The following is a 10783-nucleotide window of genomic DNA, read 5'->3' as shown; positions in this document are numbered from 1 at the left end:
TAAACATGTAGTTATAAAACAAACTCTGTTCCGTGAAAAGTTAACATGCATTTATAAAACAAACTGTTATACTCAAAACTAAACACAAGTCTGCGAAGAATAAACGTCGGTTTAAACAATAAACGGTGACTCGTCAAATATAAACTATAATCCAAAAAATACACACAAAAAGAGAACAACTAAACGATTTTTGAAAATTAAACGAAAAAATGAAAAAAATACACGGTAAGGGTCCACCAGTGCATACTTTCAATTGCTGGGCATGAAAAATCTAATACAGATATGCTGCAAGGATTGGCCTTGGGGTCTTGCATATTCCCTTGGATCTCATTTGGAGAATATTTTGCCATAATTGCTTAGATATCCAGGTGAGCGATACAGGTCCTCTGGGTCTCTTCTTAATTGTTTGAACTTGAATGTGAACAATTATATATAAACATACATGTATACCGTTTTGTTTTAGTTTAAGAGTAAAGATACAATTGTTTCATTGTAGGTATCAGCTACAGACCCCAACCAGGGAGGTAAGATTTTCTGATTAATCATAGATGGATGCTAGATATATTTTATTTAAAGCCGTTGGGTATTTTAAAAACAAATAGCATAGGTTCTATAGAGTTTATAACCGACATTTATGTTACATTTGACATATCATAACTTAGGCAAAACAAATAGTATATTAGTTAAAATACATCAGATTTCAAGTAATTATCAATATGGACAGTTTTCCCACTGTTTCAGTTTTTGTTGTATTTGTTGTATATATAAGGTGTGTTTTCTGTGTATGGCTTTCCTTAGGTTTTGATTCATGTAGTTTTTCTTGTGATTTAGTTTTATAGGTGCGTGTTTGTTGATGGTGTTAGTTACAGAGGTTTCAACATTAAGTGTACGTGTGGAATTTTCTGTAGTTTTAAATAAATAAATCAAACTATCACAACATCAAATTTATGAAATGAAATCTGTTGTGTGTAAGAGTAACAGTCATTGATTATTGAACTATATTTCTGTGTGTTCAGCATCGGTCTATCTTAGCACGATGTAAATCATATTACTGTTGTGCAATTGGTCAGAGTTGTATTACCCTTGTTTACTGCGTCCTGTCCTGATCGGTCCCGATTCAGTTCCATCATCTCGATTTCATTATCTTAACAGATTTTAACAAACTGTATTCAAAGGTCAAGTACCGTACTTTGGCGTATTTTTGGCTTTACCAAAAATTAGCATTTTTTTCTCAAAATAGGGTGATTATATTTTGGTGTGTCACATGTTGGCGTTTTACAATCATTTGTGCTAAAATCTATTGCTTAATACCTACTGTTAAGTAGTGGCTCAATCAGTCCATTGTAATTACAGTAGTTGTGCTGGTAAATGACAGGACTCCATCATCTATAGCCTTTGTTTACACTGAAAACATGTTGGAATGGTATGAGTTTTTAGATCCAATACACAACCTATTGTATTACGTTTCTCGCGGCTTGTGAAATTTTGGGAGTGTTTAATTTTGGCTTATTTATTCCAAGCGCCAAATATAACCAAAAATACCCCAAAGTATGGCATTAGAATACCTTAGATGAGTTGATTCACCTTGGGATGGTTGACCATGGAGTGCAGAGTAAAAGGAGAAGGTCGCTGCGATATATGCTCTGACCTTTGACCTATACCTTGAATAAAGATTTCCGTTCTTTGACCTTTAACCTTAACATTTGAAATAAGTTTGTTCGACATATATTGTATATATACTTTTATCACCTGCAGTAACCAGATCTGATATGAAAGTGCATCTTGGTTCCCAGACTACAGAGTATAAGGAGTAGGTCACTGTAACACCATCTTGGTTCACAGACTACAGAGTATAAGGAGTAGGTCACTGTAACTCCATTTTTGACATGAACCATTGAAAAGGTTTGTCTTGGGCATTTCTTCAATACTATTTCACCTAGATAAACCAGATTTTGTACAGTGACCTATGCTTTGACCTTTAACCTTGAAAAAGATTGTCTATGGAATATGTTCTATACTATATGTCAAAACAAAATCAGTATGGTGGTACATGTTATGATGGCGGAGTGCAGTATATGAAAAGTACATGTATGTCACTATAATCTCAGGGGTGTAAAAAAAAAAAACGCATTTGCCCCGGGCTAGTAGACCTTAGAAATCGACTTGCCCAAAAATATGTTCTACTTGCCCGATGTAAAATGCAAATTATTTACATGTAAAGACCGAAAAACAGATTTTTAGCTCATCTGGTCCAAGGGACCATGGTGAGCTTATGCCATACCGCAGCGGGCAGACGGGCGGGGCCCAATAGGGGAAATAGAGGTAAAACCTTTAAAATCCTTCTTCTACCATAGGGATTAAAAGATTTTATCCTAATTTAGTTTGGTGCATACTTGGGCCAAGGGGACTCAATTTTGTATAAAGGGTGGGTGTGGCCCTCTTGGGGGCAGATGGGCAGGGCACACTAGGGGAAATAGAGGTAAAACCTTTAAAATCCTTCTTCTACCGTAGGGATTAAGGGATTTTATTAGCTAACCTGGTCCAAAGGACCATGATGAGCTTATGCCATACCGCAGCATCCGTTATCTGTCGTCCGTCTATCCGTCGTCCGTCTGTCCGTCAACTTTTCCTTTAAAACGCTACTAGTCCTGAACGGGCTGAAAAGGTAGATTTTGACTAAATTTGGTCAGGAGCATCCTTAGGCCCAGGGGAATCAATTTTGTATAAATGGTGGGTCTGACCCCTCTGGGGGTAGAGAGGCAGGGCCCAATAAGAGATATAGAGGAATAGCTTAAATTCCTTCTTCTTCCGTTGGTATGAAGGTATTTTGACCCAATTTGAACAGTAGCATCATATTTAGAAGAGAAATCAATTTTGTATGAATGGTGGGTGTGCATGGCCCCCCCTTGGGGCACTCAAACAGAGGCGCTGGGCTGAATAGGGGAAATAGAGGTAAAACCTTCAAAATCCTTTTCCTACTGTAGGGATTAAGGGATTTTATCCTAATTTAGTCTGGAGCATCCTTGGGCAAAAGAGACTAATTTTGTAAAAACAGTGAGTGTGGCCCCCCTGGGGGCTGAGGAGCGGGGCCCAATAGGGGAAACATAGCAAATTCTTCCAAATCCTTCTGCTTCTGTGGGAATGACAGGATTTTGTCCAAATTTGGTATGAAGCATCCTTGGGTGAAGGGGAACCAATTTTTGTATAAACGGTGGGTCTGACCCCCTAGGGGCAGAAAGGCAGGGCCCAATAAGAGATATAGAGGAATAGCTTAAATTTCCTTCTTCTCCCGTTGGGATGAAGGTATTTTGACCCAATTTGAACAGTAGCATCATATTTAGAAGAGAAATCAATTTTGTATAAATGGTGGGTGTGGCCCGCCCCGACACCCCGCCCCTTGGGGCAGAGGGGTGGGGTTGAATAGGGGAAATAAAGGTAAAACCTCCAAAATTCTTCTCCTATCGTAGGGATTAAGGGATTTTATCCTTATTCAGTCTGGAGCATCATTGGGCCAAGGGGACTCAATTTAAGCAGAGAGGTGGGCCCAATAAGGGATATAGAGGAAGAGCTTTTATTTCCCTCTTCTTCTGTTGGGATGAAGGTATTTTGACAAAATGTTAATTTTAGCATCATATTTGGAAGGGAAATCAATTTTGTATAAATGGTGGGTTTGGACCAAATTTGGTCAGAAGCATCCTTGGGGAAAGGGGAACAAATTTTGTAAAAATGGTGGGTCTGGCCCCCCTAAGGGCTGAGAGGCGGGGCCCAATAGGAGAAATATAGCTTTTTTATTTAAATCCTTCTTCTTCTGTAGGAATGAAAGGATTTGTTCCATATTTGATCTGAAGCATCCTTGTGTGAAGGGGAACCGATTTGGTAACGGTGGGTCTGGCCCCTGAAGGGCCTGAGGGGCGGGGCCTAATAGGGGAAACATAGCAAATTCTTTAAAATCCTTCATATTCTGTCGGAATGAAAGGATTTGGTCCATATTTGGTCTGAAATTTGTTTAAGCATTCTTGGGTGAAGGGAAACCCAATGTTGATGGGTCTGGCCCCCTGGGGGCTGAGAAGCAGGGCCCAATAGGGGAAATATAACAAATTCTTTAAAATCCTTCTTCTTCTGTAGGAATGAAAGGATTTTTTTATATATTTGGTCTGAAGCATCCTTAGGTGAAGGGGAACCAATTTTGTATAAACCGTGGGTGTGGTCCCCCTAGGGGCAGAGGGGAGGGGCCCAATAGGGGAAATCGAGGTAAAACCTTTAAAATCCTTCTTCTACCATAGCGATTAAGGGATTTTATCCTAGTTTAGTCTGGAGCATCCTTGGGCCAAGGGGACTCAAATTTGTATAAGCAGTGGGTGTGGTCTCCCAGGGGGCAGAAGAGGGGGGCCCCATAGGAGAAATATATAGTGCTATATCTTTACTTCATACCAATTATTTTAAACATATTCAGGTGAGCGATACAGGCTCTTGGGTATCTTGTTTGTGGTTTTCTGACCGATTCTAATATAAAAAATATTAAATCTACAAAACCTTTTTTAGCTCACCGGGTCCGAAGGACCAAGGTGAGCTTATGCCATACCGTGGCGTACGACGTCCGTCCGTCTGTCGTCCGTCTGTCCGTCCGTCAACAATTTCCTTAAACGACTTCTTCTTAACCACTGATTGGAATTTATCTAAATTTGACTGGAAGCATCCCTATGTGGTGGGGATTCATAATTGTACAAATGGTGGGGCTAACCCCCCCCCCCAGGGGGCTGAGGGGTGGGGCAAAAAGGGGGCAATTTGTGTATATTGCTTTAAGCGACTTCTCCTCTGGAACTAAGAGATGGATATCAACCATATTTGACTGGAAACATCCCTAGGTGGTGTGGATTCAAAATTGTACAAATGGTTGGGCTGACCCCCCAGGGGGCTGACGGGCGGGGCCAAAAGGGGGCATTTTGGCTTAATTGCTACAAACGACTTCTTCTGTAGAACTATGCACTGGATATCAATCATATTTAATCAGAAGCATTCATGGGAGGCATGTAATCAAAATTGTACAAATGATGTGGCGGCTGAGGGGCGGGGCCAAAAAGGGTTATTTAACTATATTACTTTAAGCGACTTCTTCTCTGGAACTAAGAGATAGATATAAACGATATTTGACTGGAAGCATCCCTGGGTGGTGGGGATTCAAAATTAAACAAATGGTGGGGCTGGCCCCCCAGGGGGCTGAGGGCTTGGCCAAAAGGGGGCAATTTGGCTATACTGCTATAAACGACTTCTTCCGTAGAACTATACCATGGATATTGATCATATTTGTTTGGAAGCATTCATGGGAGGCAGGGATTCAAAATTGAACAAATGGTGGGGCTGACCCCCGGGCTAAGGGGTGGGGCCAAAAAAAAAATTTTGCTTGGAAATGTTGAGATCCCCACCCTATAACCATATATACAATTGCTGAGTATAAAGAGATGAATGCACATATGCTTCCAGGATGGCCTTGGGGTCTGCCCCACCCTTTGAGACTTAACCCCTGGGTCATAACTTTGAAATGGTTAAGATTCCCACCCAAAAACTATATATACAATCGTTGGGCATAAAAAGACAAATGTAGTCATGTATTAGAATTGATCCTGGGGTCTGGCCACAACCCTAGGGACCTAGTTTCTGAGTCACAGCTTGGAAGCAGTTGAGATCCCCACCACATAACCATACATTAAATTGCTTGGCATGAAAAATCTAATACAGATATATGCTACAAGGATTGACCTTTGGGTCTGGCATATTCCCTTGGATCTCATTTGGAGAATATTCTGCCATGATTGCTTAGATATCCAGGTGAGCGATACAGGCCCTCTGGGCCTCTTGTTGTAGTTCATCGTAACGTAAATATATGAATGGAATGGATTTTTTTTTCATGTACATTGCGGCAATGAATAGCGGTTTCTGACATGAAAAAAAATCTATTGAATCCCTACATGAAAACTATTATACAGGTATTAATTGTTATATATGTTTCATGTCACATAAGTATGACGAGTAATATACAGGTATCTCTTGTTACTATTGGTATGTCATATGATACAAAGGTAAGGTTGATGTTACCAGCTACAAGTATGTGGCTTGTACAGTGTATTATGACATATATATTTGTCATTATTATTACCCCACCGGTTTCCAGGACGATTATATACTGAACAAATAAAGAAACGCACAAAGTTCCCCCCCTGCAGTACACCTTAGCTGTAAGGAAATAATGGAATATTTGGTCAGGTATTACATCAAGAATGATCTCCCTTCTCAACAATCTACCCTAAAATCAGCCAAGCGTGACGATGTCATTGTGTGACTTTGTGAGCTTCTTTAGTCCAATTCCCGCGGCGTGATCAAGCCAAGCCGGAGTTTTTCAAACAAATAATCTCAACGGATACTCTAAGTTCAGCCACATTAATTTTCCACGTTGGCATTTTGATTTCACCATTGACTAAGATGCCACACTTTAAGCAGAGGGGTAGAGCAATTGCGATGTTGATGGATGGTCATAGCCAAACTGCTGTCGCACGGCAGTTTGGTGTTGGCCCGTGTACAATTAACCGTCTCTGTACACGTTTCCGTGCTACTGGGTTAGTTTCCGATCGTCCCAGGAGCGGTCGTATGGGTGTAACGACCGCACAACAAGACAGGGCAATTCGATTGTCGCACTTGCGCAACAGATTCAAGACTTCTGTAGAGACTGCGTCGCATACCTTAGGTACTCATGGCAGACCCATTAGTCCTCAAACTGCCAGGAACCACTTGCGTGCCGAGAGAATCATTGCGCGCCGACCTTATGTCGGGCCACCTCTGACACCACGGAGGCGGTAAGTTTGTCTTGACTGGATGCGCAGACATGGCCCGAATAGGTTTGGGATGCGTCGATGGAGGTGTGTGATGTTCACCGACGAGTCTAGATTCTGTCTGTATCGCTCAGACGGAAGAAAAAGGGTATATCGCAGACGCGGTGAGTGGTTCGCCGACGCATGCGGGGTTGAACGCGATAGATTCAGTGGGGCTTCTGTAATGGTTTGGGGAGGCATCTTCCATGCAGTAAAATCCCCCTTAGTGGTCCTGGATCAAAACCTCAATGCCGTTCGATGCAGAGACCAGATCCTCCAACCACATGTCCTTCCACTTCTCAGACGTCATAACCTAATTTTCCAGCAGGACGATGCTCGACTGCATGTTGCCAGAGTCTGTCGTGATTTTCTCACGGCAAACAACGTTCAGCCACTGGAATGGCCCCCATATAGCCCCGACATGTCTCCCATTGAGCATCTGTGGGATGAGCTGGACAGGCGTATTAGGAAACGTCAAACCCCCCAACTAACCGCGCCAAGTTGATTGCAGCATTAACACAAGAATGGAACAACATTCCCCTAAGGCGAATAAATGTTCTCATGAATTCAATCCATAGGAGAATCCGTGCAGGGATTCGTGCAAAAGTTGCCCACACTAGGTACTGAAGTGTCATTTTGTTTTTAGCGGGTATCCCACTTTGAGTAACTACTGATGACACGAGTGACGTCACACAGACTTTTCTTCTACAGTATTGTAAAGAGTAGACTTGTCCCTTCATATTGATATAAAATTTTGTACAAATTTCGCAAAATATCATAGGCTATTGATTGCATAATTTAATTGTGCTTTTCTTTTTTTGTTCAGTATAGGTTTGCACTCCGTTTCAACCAAGCTGTATTTGCAGCATGCTTTGCCCATAATTAAGGGATCAACAGTTATAAAAAATAAATGGGCTGATCGACCCTTCTGGAGGCTGAGATAGCTAGTAGGGGTAAAAATGCTGATTTCCTATACATATATGACACATAATTCAAGTTATATAAACAAAGGAGCCAGCACTCGGTAAAAAGTGTCAATTTGGAAGATTTGCTTTAAAAGACATCTCTTTGCAAACTACTAAGCAGGTTTTAACCAAATTGTTGTAATAGCATGTTTAGATGAAAAATTATACAAATAAAGTGGTTAACATTCAAGGGGGCTCTGGGTAGATTTCAAAATATCAAGGTGAGCTATTCAAGGCCATATGTATTATGACCTACTTTATATACTAGTTACATGTATTTATCTTTTAAGATTTGTATTACTCAGATATTACTTTTTACACGCTATGTGTACAACAGGTAAGACTTGATTGTTACCAGGTACATGTATGACCTGGGTGTATGATATAGCACGGGTGTCACAAGTATGACTTGATTCTGTTGTTACCATATTAGTCCATACATCACTTCTATTGCAGACCCCCTCAGACTGACAGAACAGGACCTCCAGCATCTGGCTTCATACTTTGGCAGTGGTTGGGAGATGTTTGTTGGGCAGTTAGGTGTAGGCAGTGAAACAGTGGACCAGAAGAAAATGGAAAACTCGACTCATGTACCGAGCCAAGTGTACAATTGTCTGCTGGTCTGGTTCAGAAAGTGTCCCACCCGACCTACCATCACTGTCTTTGATCAAACTCTACAAAAAAGCCTAGATTTGTGCTCAGTTAACATGGAAAAATATGAAACTTTGAAAAAAGAGATTGAAAACAGATAACTAAAACATTGTGAAAATAAAATATAAACAGTTTTGGACAAATGATATATATGATCAATTTCCTATTCTGAAGTTGTACAATCCCCAATTTAATCCAACTGTTTCTTTGTGATTGACATTTAGAATATCATAACATCATCTTTTCAACAGCTTTGGCTAACTTTGTGTATTTGGCCTGCCCTGCATGGTGTACTTGTATTACAGTTACATATAAACTGAAGATGTACAAGGTTTCGTATCATCTTAAATAAATGTTTTTATATATTTATTAGCTCACCTGGTCCAAGACCATGGTGAGCTTAACTTAATGCCATACCACAGCGTCCGTTGTCCGTCTGTCGTCTGTCCATCAACTTTTCCTTTAGAACGCTACTTTTCCTGAACGGCTAAGTAGATTTTGACTAAATTTGGTCTGGAGCATCCTCGGGCCAAGGGGACTCAATTTTGTATAAACGGTGGGTGTGGCCACCCTGGGGGCAAATAATGGAAATAGAGGTAAAACCTTTAAAATCCTTCTTCTATCGTAGGTAGTAAGGGATTTTATTAGCTCACCTGGTCCGAAGGACCATAGTGAGCTTATGCCGTGGTGCAGCGTCCATTGTCTGTCGTCCGTCGTCAACTTTTTCTTTAAAACCTATCTCCTCCAAAACGCTAAAGAGGATTTAAACCCAATTTGGACTGAAGCATCAGTAGGGATGGGCAATCATTTCTTAAATGAGGTTGGTTCGACCCCTAAGGCCAGGGGGCGGGCCCTGAAGGGGAACTTAGCTAAAGCTAAAATTTTGCTTTAAAACGCATCTCCTAAAAAACAGAGACAATTTTAACCAAATTTGCTCTTAAAATTCATTGGGGGAAGGCAATCATATCCTAAATAAATGAGGCTGGTTCAACCCCTGGGGCTAGGAAGGCTCGGCCCCAAAGGGGAAAATTAAGTCTGAAGCATCAGTAGGGGAGGGCAATTATATCCTAAATAAATGAGGCTGGTTTGACCCCTGGGGCTAGGAAAGCTGGGCCCCAAAGGGGAAAATTAAGTCTGAAGCAGCAGTAGGGGAGGGTAATCATTTCTTAAATAAATGAGGTTGATTCGACCACTGAGGCAAGGGGGGCAGGTCATAAAGGGGAACTTTGCTAAAATTTTGCTTTAAAACGCATCTCCTCCTAAAAACCAGAGACGATAAATGAGGCTGGTTCGACGCCTGGGGCTAGGAAGGCTGGGCCCTTAAGTTGAAAATTATCTAATATTTTGCTTTAAGACGCTAATAACCTCTAATTGCCTGTGTGGATTGTACAAAATTTGGTCATAAACATTATTGAGGAAGAACAAACATTTCTTATCTGCTGATCAATTTCTTATTCTGAAGTTGTACAATCCTCAATTTAATCCAGATGTTTCTTTGTGATTGACATTTAGAATATCATAATATTGGAAAGAAGATTTAATTTATTTATTATTATTTAATTCAACAGCTTTGGCTTACTTTGTGTATTTGGCCAAATAAAGTTCCCCCCTGCATGGTGTACATGTATTACAGTTACATATAAACTGAAGATGTACAAGGTTTCGTATCACCTTAAATAAATGTTTTTATATATTTATTAGCTCACCTGGTCCAAGACCATGGTGAGCTTAATTTAATGCCATACCACAGCGTCCGTTGTCCGTCTGTCTTCAGCCCGTCAACTTTTCCTTTAAAACACTACTTGTCCTGAACGGCTAAGTAGATTTTGACTAAATTTGGTCTGGAGCATCCTTAGGCCAAGGGGACTCAATGTTGTATAAACGGTGGGTGTGGCCACCCTGGGGGCAGAGGGGCGGGGCCAAATAATGGAAATAGATGTAAAACCTTTAAAATCCTTCTTCTACTGTAGGGATTAAGTAATTTTGTCCTAATTTAGTCTGGAGCATCCTTGGGCCAAGGGGACTCAATTTTGTACAAAAGTAGGTAACAACCTTGACAAAAATATATGTGTATACATTTTATTACGTAAGTAAAAATGTATACCTAGGTGGGTGTATAATAAACCTGATTATACATATATTCTGGTCCATTGCACAGCATCCCAGTAAATTAATTTTGATTTCCTAATAAGGTCTTGCGTCAAAGGTTTTGCAAGTTGGACCCGTATGTTGCATGCATGCTGTTTTTATAATGAGTTTTTCATTGTTATCGTTTGCATAGAGATGTTCTATCATTTGTGTAAC

The 10783-nt window shown here is 40.7% G+C and overlaps 1 protein-coding gene across 1 annotated transcript in view; it reads left to right on the top strand.

Annotated features, from left to right (window-relative positions):
- Positions 1-8811, top strand: part of LOC110441357 — a 43183-nt gene extending 34372 nt beyond the window's left edge. Inside the window, exons 6-7 of the mRNA XM_021484472.1 lie at positions 497-524; positions 8285-8811. Coding sequence (XP_021340147.1) covers positions 497-524; positions 8285-8580 — 324 coding nt within the window. The 3' untranslated portion in view covers positions 8581-8811. The remainder of the gene's footprint in view (positions 1-496; positions 525-8284) is intronic.
- Positions 8812-10783: the final 1972 nt, after the last annotated feature.

Source organism: Mizuhopecten yessoensis, unplaced genomic scaffold, assembly GCF_002113885.1.
Source record: "Mizuhopecten yessoensis strain PY_sf001 unplaced genomic scaffold, ASM211388v2 scaffold715897, whole genome shotgun sequence".
Taxonomy (NCBI): Eukaryota; Metazoa; Mollusca; class Bivalvia; order Pectinida; family Pectinidae; genus Mizuhopecten; species Mizuhopecten yessoensis.
This window is presented reverse-complemented; position numbering and strand designations above follow the sequence as displayed.